Genomic DNA, 12,373 nt, shown 5'->3' with positions numbered 1-12,373 from the left:
AAGGGTAGTCAGGAAACAAGAAGCTGGAACTGAAGCACAAGGACTGGAACAGGAACACAAGACTGGAACTAGGTCGGGTACAGGAACAGGAACACAACGAGCAGCAACTAAGCACACGACTGGAAGTGTGGAGACCTGTTGCCAAGACAAAGACCGAATGGTGAGCCTGCCTTAAGTAGCAAGGCCTGGCCACGTCATCATCCGGGGCCGCGGGAAGGTTTCCCGCCACGGCCCCTTTAAAGTTAGGGAAGCCGTGTGCGCGCCTAAGGTAGACAGACTGGAATTAGGTAATGGCGGCGTCTCCCCTCGATGCACATGGGGAGACCCAACTGGGACCGGAGGATGCCACGGAGCTGCCGGAGGAACCTGGGAGCGTAGCAGGAATGCAATCACGTAGACAACTGCCTACCACTACCAAAGAGGAAGGGCCAGGTCCGGGACCCGGGCGTTGGGGGGTGAGTAGAGCCGGTCGCTGGCCAGGAAACGCAACACCGATCTTGTGCGTCACGAGATCAGCCTACAGGATAAGTCAACCCTGTGATTTTCGAATACGCTCACAGGGCCGGCAAATGAGGAGGCGCATCGGAACGGTTTCCTGTTTCTGCAAAATGTCCATGTCCAGTTCCAGGTTTGTGCGGGCTGAAGCACGTTATGCGAGGCACCAATGGGAACTCTGCACGGCCGCGCGCGCCCACACCCTAGAGGGAGCATTGCCGCTGAGTTAACGTTTCTGGGTAAGTTCAGGCTGTGACGTCCCTCCGTTTTCCCCTGGAATACTTTTGGTGAGTTGCCTTTCACAGCTTCTCCATCCCGGCTTCTTCCTTCTCCATGTCTCGGCATCCTCCGACCGTAAACCGGAAAATGAAGTTCTCTGTTTGCTCCTCCCCTCCGTCCCGTATCTCAGTCACACCACGGACTTTTTCTATCGCCCAATCCACCCGGCCACTGAGAACTCTGCCCCTCAAAACGTCCCTCCCTGCGACTTGCTTTTCCTTGGGGATTCGTCAGACGAAAATGTGCCTGAATCCTGCTCAACACAGGCCCTGTGTTTGTTACCTTCACACTTTAGTACACACTACCCTACCACATCTATGGGTCTAGGTTAACTTGAAATAATCAGCTCTTTACTACGGTAACTAATCTGACTTTTCCAGAGGAAGTGGTGGTCTAAAACTGTGAAAGACTTCAAAGGGCCGTGGGATAAACACTGTGGATCCATCAAGTCTAGTGGGCGTAAATATAGAGGAGGCGGTAAAACACTGCACGGAGCAGCAGAAGCCACAGAGGCATTCACGGAGCGGGATGCCAGTGGCCAGTGGTTTGTGTTCCACCTTCACGGAGCAGAAGGATGGAGGGCTGCCATCTCCAAAAAAACCAAAAAACAAACAAAACAACAACAAACAAACAAACAAGAGGTAGGTAAGAGTATGGGGCAGGGGTGTGGCCTGCTTGTTGCTGTGGTTGCTACCCCTGATTGAGCTGGATGTTCACTGGGATGCGGATACGGCGCTGCTCTCTGCATTGGTGGAGGGGTGGAAGGGAATTGGGGCCGGAAGGTGCTGGAAGCCAATAGTGACGGGTGGGAGGGAGAAAAAAAGGGGGGGGGGAAGATAAAAAAAGAATGGATAAAGTGCGTAGCTTGCTGGGCAGACTGGATGGGCCGTTTGGTCTTCTTCTGCCGTCATTTCTATGTTTCTATAAGATTATCTATCACCAGGAATCGAGCTTTCTCTACAGCTGGTCCTATAGAATAGAACTCCTTACCAACATATTTAGCTCAATAAGGGATACCAAATCCTTCAAAAAAGAACTTAAAACCTGGCTATTTAAGCAAGCATTCACAGTCTGAACTTGATGTCCACTCTCAGCCATTGGAAATTCGCCTTTGTAAGAACCCTAACCCTCTCCTCCTCTCTATACTACCAATCCGCTTAAATTTATTCCCTACTCTTTCCTCCCCTCTTTGGGGGTCATTTTCAAAGGAGTTACGCATGTAAATGTGACATACTATCGTAGCAATTTTCAAAAGCTATTTACTCGAGTAAAGTGCACTTACTTGAGTAAATCCTATGGACAATTCAATGGCATATATTGTAGCAATTTTGAAAAGCCCACTTACTTGAGTAAAGTGTATTTACTCGAGCAAAAACCAGTTTTGCTCCAGTAAATGCTTTTGAAAATCTGGCCCTTTATGTTCTCCCCTTGCTTACCTTGAACCTTCTCTCTCTCTTTACTTACCCAGCCCTTACACTTATAATTTCTATTCTCATCCCTCCTCATCTCTAATCTGACTTTTCCTTCCACTTAAGCTAAATATCCCCATCATACATCAGAAAACCCAATTATAAGATACTTTCTTTAATTATGTTATTGAATGATGTTCTTTGTTACTCTGCTTTAGCCGAGATGTTAATTATAATACCAATGTTTTATGTTGCAAAATGTTTCCATGTATGAAGTTGTTCAATTGTAAAGCGGAGTGAAGGCTCCCCCGCTATACTTAGGTATAAAAAAAAGAACCTAAATAAATAAATAAATAAATAAATAAATAAGTAAGTAAGTGATGGCTGCAGTTTGTTTTTTTTTAAATCTCTAAACATAGATTGTGGACTTCAAGGTTGAAATGAGAGCTCATTAGGTAATAAATTAGTTGAGCATGCTTTTGGAGTTTCTTGAAGCAGCTGAGTTCTCAGGTACTTATCAACCTTTTATCTGCTGAGGAACTAAGGCACTCTGATTAGTTCCTCATATTCAATTAGCCGCTGTAGAAAAATACCACTTGTCTCAGGCTTGAAGTTTGTATGGAGACACAGAAATTGTCTCTAAATCTTTTTTTTTTTTTTAATAGTCTTATTATGATGCTCTAAGCATACACTCTTTTTGTCGAAACTGCTTCAAAGTGATTATATTACAGTAAAACAGTAAATAGGGGCGTGCATGGATTACATTTTCAGTCTGGTTTGGTTGTTTGCCAATTTTCAGGGCTTAATTTTGTAGACAAAATGAAGTGGAACAGTTGTGTGAGGGGGGGGGAGATGGGCAGGGCCAGGTCCAGAGCCACCTGTGAACTGTGCAAAGGCTGAGTGTGAACTCTCTCGCGCACACACATAACTACCTGCACTCTTTGCACACCTAACGTGCTCCATGAGCCCTGGTGGGTGAAGGACAACTGAGGGTTGGGGGGGGCCAGGATCGCTGTGGTAAGGAAGAGAAGGCAAGAGGAGAGAATAGGACTTTTCTTCCTCCTCTCTGCCCCAGTGATCCTGCCTTCCCTCACTCCTTTGCCCTCCCTTCCCTCACTCCTATGCCCTCCCTTCCCTCTGATCCTCTCGCTCACTCTCTTCCCCAGTACATCTCCCTCCAATCCCTTCCCTCATTCCCCCCCCCCCCAGCTCCCACATCCCCTCATTCACTCCCCTGGCTCTTTTCGCCCTTCCCAGTGTGGTCACCAGCAGCAAAAGGTGGCAGGGGCCTGGGATGAGAGCGGAATGAGCGGGAAGCCACCCAGCGGCGGCAGAGGCAGCGGAGCTGACGGGATTTCACCCCCCCCCCCACGTTCTCCCTCTCGGCCTCCTCAGTCGTACTGGGCAGCTGCTGGAAAATGAAGTCCACGGGGGCTGCCCTCGCCTCGGGGGTAAGCAGTCCCAACCCTCTGCTTCTTCCAGACTAGAGGCCGGGACTCCATGAATTGTTTCACGCGACTGCTACTAGTGCTCCAGCAGGGGAGCCAGAATGGATTCAAAACGTCATCCGTGCTCCTCTTTCTTGGGTCCCAGGGGAAAAAAAAACAAAAACCAAACAGCGGCAGAACACGGTTCTGGGTTGTTCTGCCAGAAATGAAGTCCTCGGAAACACATGGCCAGTAATGCCGTTCGTCCAGGCCAGCGTTTAAAGCTTTGGCTGGTGGTGGCGCTACTGCTCACAAGTTTCAAATCTGAGCTAATTCAAACCCTTTTTTGAGTCTGGTTTTTTTGCTCTGCAGCTTCTGCTTCAGGATCATCTCCTCCCCTTCCGTTCCCTGCAGGACAGGGGGAGGGGTGGGGTTAGGACAGGATGAAAGGGAAGGATGAAGTATGGGGGGGGGGGGGGGGCTGTTATCTGTCTGCCCAGGGGCTCCCTCACTCCCTCCCTCCCTCCCTTTCTCTTCTTTGTAGGCTGCCCGGAGAGGAGGGGGCTGGAGAAAAACACCCCGGCTGCTGAAAATACCCACCTGAACTGTGTTCCAGTCCATTCTCGCACAAAAAAAACCAAGCCCTACCAATTTGTATTCATTTCATTCATTTTGGTTCCCAAGTTCATTCGTAGAAATTAATATCAGAGGGAGAAGCAAAGCAATGATACCACCCTGCCCCCCCCCCCCCCCAGCCCGGAGCATAATAACCCCAGCCCAGGAGCGAGGTAACCTCTTACCTGCTCCCGACGCGTCCACCACTGTTCTGAATGACAAGAGCTGGAAACTTATTTATTTAAAAGGATTTGTTCCCGCTTTATCCAAAGATCAAAGCGGATTACAATAAAAGCGGCCATAATCAATTCACATATAATACAATAAAACATAAAGATTTGGAGACCTTCAGCATGCGGAGGGTTATAAAAAATGCAACATTGCTGCGATGATGGAGAGACATTGCTTTTTAATAGTTTGTGTATCAAGAACAGAATCTTAAATTGCCCTTGCCATTTTGTAGGGCGCCAGCGTCACGAGCTGAGGGCAGGTGTAATATGTTCATTTCACAGGGAGCCAGCGTCACGAGCTGAGGGCAGGTGTAATATGTTCATTTCACAGGGAGCCAGCGTCACGAGCGGAGGGCAGGTGTAATAGGTTCATTTCATAGGGAGCCAGCGTCACAAGCGGAGGGCAGGTGTAATATATTTATTTCACAGGGAGCCAGCGTCACGAGTGGAGGGCAGGTGTAATATATTTATTTCACAGGGAGCCAGCGTCACGAGTGGAGGGCAGGTGTAATATGTTCATTTCATAGGGAGCCAGCGTCACAAGTGGAGGGCAAGTGTAATATGTTCATATCATAGTAAGCCAGCGTCACGAGCGGAGGGCAGATGTAATGTGCTCATTTCCTAGGGAGCCAGAGTCATGATCAGAGGGCAGGTGTAATATGTTCCCGAATACCTATGTTAAACCATTTGCAACTGCCCTATTAGAGCTTTCCAGTCGGGCTATAGATTTCATTCATCAATACTGAAAATCTAGAGAACCCAATAAGTGAAAGAATCGCTCAAAACAATATACTCAAATTCTCAGTAATAGGGTCATTCATCAAAATGCATTATGGCGTTAATACACTCGTTAACGTGTAAACGCATGCGTTAAAAACAATAACGCACGGTGCAAATGCAAATTTTTTGGAGGGGCAAGATCAGGGCAGAGTTAGTTAAATGAGGGGCAATTTCACACAGTTTTAATGCCGGAAATAACTACACCTTTTATCCTGGCATTAGGCCATAATGCAATACGCAATAAATTTTTAGAATTGCATTTTGACCATTTCTGGGCCGGGGGGGGGGGGGGGGGGGAAAGGAGTGGATGAGAGAGGGAGAGTGAAAAAGAGAGCGAGAGAGAACCTCTGGGGAGGACCTCACTGTGTGCACCTATTTATTTCTCTATAGGAGGGGCATCTAATAGGTCAAGGTGAGGTGGTGGTTAAGGGTTTAGGGGCCAGTTTCGCATGTAGAGTGAGATGTATGAACAGCACAGAACACCTTAGAGAAGATTTGACATCATTTGGAGTGAGGAAGGTCTCACAAATATGAAATTTTGTACTATGTTATCTCACCCTAGCTTGATGGTACCCTGTTATAACACTGTGAACTCTCAACCATTGTCCCACAATTGTCGTAGGACCAGCAAGCCCATTAAGGGGGTAATTTTCAAAACAGTTTACACATGTAAATATGACTACTATTGTAACTATTTTCAAAAGCCATTTACCTGCGTAAAGTGCACTTATGCAGGTAAATCCTATGGACAATTCAATGTTATATATAGTAGCAATTTTCAAAAGCCCACTTACATGCATAAAGTGCATTTACACGTGTAAAACCCATTTTTAAGCGTGTAAATGCTTTTGAAAATCAGGCCCTTAGTTTGCTTAACATTGTCTCCTGTACAGTAATTCCACAGACCCAGCTGATCACTTGTTTGCCATTTTGGATTCTCTTTGTATTGTCTCGTGGTTTCTTAAATTCTGTTAGAAGTTTTTTTTTCCCCATCACTCCCTACTGGGAGTCCATTCTATGCATAAACCACGCCTTCCATGCAGAAATGCTTTCCAGTGCTGCTACTGAGTCTACGCGCTTAGAGCATCTTTTTCCTCTGAAGAAGGTTTGCTTTTTCTGCCTGATTTATAACCTTGGCATACCTGTTGTCCCCCCCACCCCCCTAATCTGTCCTCTCTTCTAGCGGATGCACGTGTAGGTCCCTAATGTCTCGTCTCAGATGGCTTTTGGTTGAAATCCTGCCCCTTTTCCCTGGGCTATGTCCAGCCTATCTCTATTCTTTCGGTGCTCCAGCCTCCAGAATTAGACACAATATTCCGGGTGATATCTCACCCACTGCCCAGTACAGAGGTATTAGCACTTCCCTTTTTTTTCTGCTGGTTAAGCTTCTCCCTTTGCACCGCAGCAGCCCCCCTGGCTCCGGTCACCACCTTATCGCACCATTTTGTTTTACCGTGTCATCATCAAACACGATCGCACAGAGGTCTCTTATTGGCTTGATGGATAAGAATAACTCCCTCCCGCACGCCCTGCACGGTGTGTACTGCTCCCTCGGAGTTTTGTACTCAAAATGCAGGACTCTGCACCTTTTTTTTTTTGCATTGAATCCTGACTGCCAAGCACTTGATCACCTGAGCTTTCCTAGATCAGGGGGTATCCTCTCTGCTGTGGATCTTAATGTCATCTGCAAATACATAAATACAAGGCAGTGAAAGGCGGATATGTATTAAAGGATGTTTGAGCTTGCAGAAACTGTGTGGAATGCAATTGTGAGTGTGTGATTTCTGACAGACTGAGTCTCGGAGACCAGGGTAGAAAGTTGTAAAAAAAAAAAAAGCAGAGGTTTAGATTAGATAAGAAACAGATCGATTGTTTTCTAGGCTGGTGTGAGTGGTCGAGTAGTTTCTACAAGGCGAGCACAGTGATCTCTGGCAGAAACAACAGCACTAACCTTTTAAAAGCAGCTTTTTCCGTGCACAACTATAGGCAGCCTTTTAAAGCGGGGAATATAGTTGTTAAAGAAATTTGTCAGTGCTTAGGTGACAGAGTACAAAAAGAATGTTCCTTCCAGCTAATTTTTCTATTTTTTTTCCAAAGCATAGAAAAGTTTCAAAAGTGCCAAAATTGCTCCCATAGGAAGTAACTGGAGGCATGCAAATGGAACATTGCTTCCACCTGGACTTAGACTAGCCTTGTGGAAAAGTACAAATATTCAGGCCGCAGGGCTGCCAAAGGCAAATCAAAGAGAATATGCACGCGAGTGAGCAGGCGTTTGTGAGCAGAGTGGTGGTGGTCATTAATGAATTTCTGATGGCGGCTCCTCTCCCTGCATTATCTGAATTACTTTTCTCAGCCTGTGAAATATGTATGTATGCATTTGTAACACGTTTGTGATCAATTTCCCTTTCACAACTGTGGTTATTTGGGATTTCTTAGATATTCATCTTCTAGAAAGGAAGTTACTCACTTCCCTGGCCACTCATTGGTCCTTTCACTGACAGCTGCCCGTGAAAGGACCAATCCCCATTCAAATTCAAATGGGGATTGGTCCTTTCACGGACCGTTGTCACTGAAGGGACCAATGAGTGGCCAGTGATGAATAAATTAAGATTGAATGCCGACACAGCTGAGAGCAGTGGCAACATTGACCGCAGACATGCGGGTGGAGGCCTATTCTTCTGTATTTGTCTCAGGATTTCCCCCCATCTTGTGACCCCAGTCTTTGCACTCATTTTTAAAGTGAAAACACGCCCCGTACTTCCACTCTGAAAAGTATCCAAGGGGAGTTCCCTGCACCTGCTGTTTTGGGCAAGGAGATTTTTTTTTCTGCTTGAAAGTATCTGCAAACGTTTGGGAAGTCTAAAGCATGCACGTAGCTCCCGACCCCGGTTCTTACCCGGACCCCACTGTATTCCTTGTGTTTAGATTTGCTCGAAGCAGATTACGAGCTAAGCAGAAACAGAATCATTTTAAACAGTTATGGCTAATGTAGCATTTGGCTCGGCATTGGGATTCTTGTGGTACTGTTTTGTTTTTATTATTCCCTTGCTTTGTTGGTTTCCCTTCTGAATTAAATCTGTTCTTGATGTGATCTGCCTTGAACTGTGGCTGTGAGTGGAATGTAAGCTTTTCGACTTAAATGCAATTAAAATTGAAATAAGGAATCAATATGAGGTCGATATTCGGCGCAACTTAAGCGGGTAAGTTCCAACTTGCGCGGGGAGGGTGGGACAGGAAGTCAGTGCAGACACCCCCCCCCCCCCCCCCCCGTGGTTCTACACTTCTCTCGGAGGGAGGGGCGCTTACTCGGGGCGGATAAGCCCCTTTAGGACAGGGTCCTGGGCGCCCTGGGACCTGCGTTAATCTCCCGGGGGGGGGAAGCTAGCTACAATTTTTCAGAAGCTGCTCACTTCCAATCAGATAACATGGCTTGTGAATTTTTGGGCCAAGCTGTGTGTTGTTTGATTTATATAAACTGAGGCTGAACTTTAAAAGCCGGCGCATGCCGAAATCGGGAGGTACAATAGGCATGTAGGACATGCTTGTGTCCACCTGATTTTAAAGCCCGCCCAAGTCCTGACGCACGAATACTCCCAAGGGGGGAAAAAAGGGGGCAGAATTTGGGCAAGGCATGAGCGTTACGGGGCAGGGCTAAGAAATGGGCGTGCAAATACCCTTATGCGCCTAGGCGCACACCCAGGGCTAGTAAAGTTGTAAATTTACTTCTGCTATGGATGAGGAGCAAGTTTGAATTATTAAATCTATAGGTATCTAAGAAGTGTTTGAGGGGACTGAGTTAGTTGGGGAGAGGGGGGGTGCAGGCTAATGAACCAGGGGAGTTTGGAGGACCTAGCTGACAGACTGTACAAACTGGTGGACGAACTGGTGAAACTGGTCACGGCGTGGACGTGCGCCTGTTATAAAACACCCTCGCTTACGCGGCTCGAATCCGACATTACGCGATTGGGCGCGCTCAAGCTTAAAATTAGGTGCGCACGTTACAAAATCGCCGTGTCTCTGGGCGCGCGCCGACACAGGTGCATATCGTGCGCCCGCATGTCCATCTGAAAGTTACCGTCATTGGATATTAATGAGCTCCTTAGCAAATATTTGCACGTAATGAGCTCATTTAAATACGTGTGCAAGTGGGGCTGTGATAACCCGAGATATTTCAAATATCTCGTGTTATCCCCGCGCTGGGCCATTTACCGTGCGAAAAACAGTATTTTTTTTGCGCGAGAAATGGCCTTGGTGAATGAGCCACTTAGCTAGCTGGATATTGTTTAAATATCTACCTCGACAAAGTCAAGGGGCAATAACATATACACACAGACCAGAAATATAAAAGTTTGTGAAATAATGAGTGTTTCAGATGTCAAAAGCCTACTTATGAAATAATAAGGGCTTCTTTAACGTCAGCGTGACATTGCAAGGAAGTAAGGGGGAAAGCAGGAGACCAACCGGGTTCTCCGGCGACGGTGTTCAAACCGGACCCAGGACCCTCCCCCAGATCCTCAGGATATCCCTAATGAATATACATGAGATACGTTTGTACACACTGCTTCCAATAACTGCAAATATATCTCATGCATATTATTCAATGGTGGTAGCACGAAAAGCTGCCTGGCTGGGAAGGAGGGGGGCCCCCAAGCACTCCTGAGTCTACGGCACGGCTCCAGGATGGAAACCGAGCAGAATGGGTGGCCCTTGGGGGTCCTGTGTTTCCATGTGCCTGGAGACCTTGCAGCATGAAAAGTACAAAATGTCAGAAAATAAATCTTGCCTGCTCCGGTTTCTTGTTATGTATCAGCAGGCTCTCACTGGAAGATGCGCTCCTAATTTTTCTTCATTTTATTTAAGGATATAAGAAGTGCCACGCTGGGTCTGAGGAAAGGCCCTTTGAGCTCAGCCTCCTTTCTCCGACAGTGGCCGTCTGGCTGTGATCCCTAAGAGCAGATTGGGTTTTATGCTGCTCACGCCCTATGACAAGTGTTGGGTCCCCCTGGTCAATAACTATTTATGGACTTTTCTTCCCTGAACGCACCCAAACCCTTTTTAAACCCAGCGATGCTAGCTGCCTTGACTGCGTCCTCCAGGTGGTGGGGATCAGAGAGAATGGAGACCCCTGATGTGCTGAAGGCTGCTGTCGGAGAGATGCTGCTTTGAATGGTCTGTTTCCTGTAAATTAGCCTGGCTGCTTACCATTCCTCTCGTCTTTTATCTTTTTTTTTTTTCCTGCCCTCGGATGAGACCAGATGGACACTGCTGCGGGGAAAGGTTGGACGTCTGGAGGAGCCTTTTCGGATCTCGTTGGAATATGTTGCTACTGGGAACGGAAGCGTGGCTGCCCTCGACTCTTTCACGCTTAAAAACTGCACAAAAGGTACCGCAGCTTACTTTTTTGTTTTGCATTCTGCTTTGAGGTGCCCTGGATCCTTCAGGATCTGTGTCGGTTCAGAAAGTAAATGTTTGATTGCATTTTAATTGTTTTGCTTTCTATAGACCTTTAACTTCAGGGGATCTCAGGCTTGCGTTTTGTAAACAATTTTTGCTAAGCAACTTTCTCTGGATGTGCAATAAATTAAGAATATGCCGTATCACAGCTCTCAAAAGAATTAACTGCTGTAAAATCTGAAGTTTGATATGTTTGTGCGATGTGTTTTGGGCTAATATGTGTAGCCCTGGTTTAAATTTGGAGGATGTGGGCAATAAACAAGAAATTCTGCTGCTTGTGGCTCATATAATATCATATATCGAAGGTGTGGATGACCATCATATATGTCTTGTCACTGGCAGTATTAATAAAGCCTATAATGACACAGAGACCTGGTATTTCTGGTGCAGTAGGCTAGAGTGGTATAGCCTTAGAGCACAATATGCAGATTAATCATCGGTCATTCCTCACCACTGTACTTGTACTGGCTGTGAATAACTGTAAAGGTTAACATGAGATGGTGCACGTTTAAACAATATATGATGTGCACTTATCTTAGTCCTGAAGTTGATCCTGAAGTTATATTTCGCCACTATTGCTTAACCTCTACTGTTAGTCAAGCTGGATGGCTCTACAGTACAGGATAAATCTTTATGTGCTTATTACTCTACGTGATTCTGCTAAAAGAAATGATTTCTAGATGAAGTACAGCCCTAAAATACGGGTTTTGAGTGCAAGTGGAGCGATTTGTGTTAACAGAGGATGAAAGTGTGTGGAGGTTAAGGAAACAGAACCCATCCTGGATTCTGGAGATAAGCCCTTAAGGCCTGCTGGTTATGTACGTCCAGCAAGGCCTCTTCGTTTACCATGGATGCCTGTGTGCCAAACAACTTCTCCTGGCGCATATGCCTAGTCTCTTGTCAAGAGCCCTAGGGGGAATTATGGACACAGCTTTCTACAACACCAAGTTCCTGCCAGGAGGACCTTGAATACTAGTGAGGACCACCTGGCTTATCAATGGGTACGTAGCTGGAAGATATTTTTTTCTTGAAGCTAACAAGGCGGGGGCTGTAATGTTTTTTTTTTCTGCTGTCAAGGATTAGAACCTGTGGGGGTCATTTTCAAAGGAGTTACGCATGTAAATGTGGCATACTATCGTAGCAATTTTCAAAAGCTATTTACTCGAGTAAAGTGCACTTACTTGAGTAAATCCTATGGACAATTCAATGGCATATATTGTAGCAATTTTGAAAAGCCCATTACTTGAGTAAAGTGTATTTACTCGAGCAAAAACCAGTTTTGCTCGAGTAAATGCTTTTTAAAATCTACCCCTGTGTGTATACAAGGCTGCTGTTAAGGTTTTCCTGTGACTCATCCACTGCTATTTTTACTGCTGGTAGGCCCGACAGCAGTTCTCGGCAACCACAATGGATCATCAGAGCAATGGCTCTGTAAATTACAGCTGGCCTGGACTCAAGCCATCTGCTTATCTGCCACTGGCCAGTCTAACTGGGATACTCACTCTGAAAATCCCAGCAAGGGGGGGACAGCAGGCCTGTTTGGGGAAAAGTCACAGGCAGCACATCTGCTGACCTACTCAAGTCTTTCTCCGACTGCCTCCCATAAAAGCCAGGCAGATCCGAAATCTTTGCCCGCTCAGCTTTTTCATTAGTCAAATCCTCCCCTGTGCTGCACTGGATCTTA

General features: G+C 46.4%; 1 protein-coding gene across 1 annotated transcript in view; it reads left to right on the top strand.

The window, feature by feature from the left end:
• The window catches only part of LOC115088476 (ALK tyrosine kinase receptor-like), an 837,313-nt gene that overhangs the window by 674,950 nt on the left and 149,990 nt on the right, over positions 1-12,373 (top strand). Inside the window, exon 5 of the mRNA XM_029596749.1 lies at positions 10,491-10,618. Within this exon, the coding sequence (XP_029452609.1) occupies positions 10,491-10,618 (128 nt within the window). The remainder of the gene's footprint in view (positions 1-10,490; positions 10,619-12,373) is intronic.

The sequence above is a fragment of the Rhinatrema bivittatum genome, chromosome 3 (genome assembly GCF_901001135.1).
Source record: "Rhinatrema bivittatum chromosome 3, aRhiBiv1.1, whole genome shotgun sequence".
NCBI classification, from domain to species: Eukaryota; Metazoa; Chordata; class Amphibia; order Gymnophiona; family Rhinatrematidae; genus Rhinatrema; species Rhinatrema bivittatum.
The sequence above is the reverse complement of the archived record's forward strand: the minus strand, read 5'-3'. Positions and strand labels throughout refer to the sequence as shown.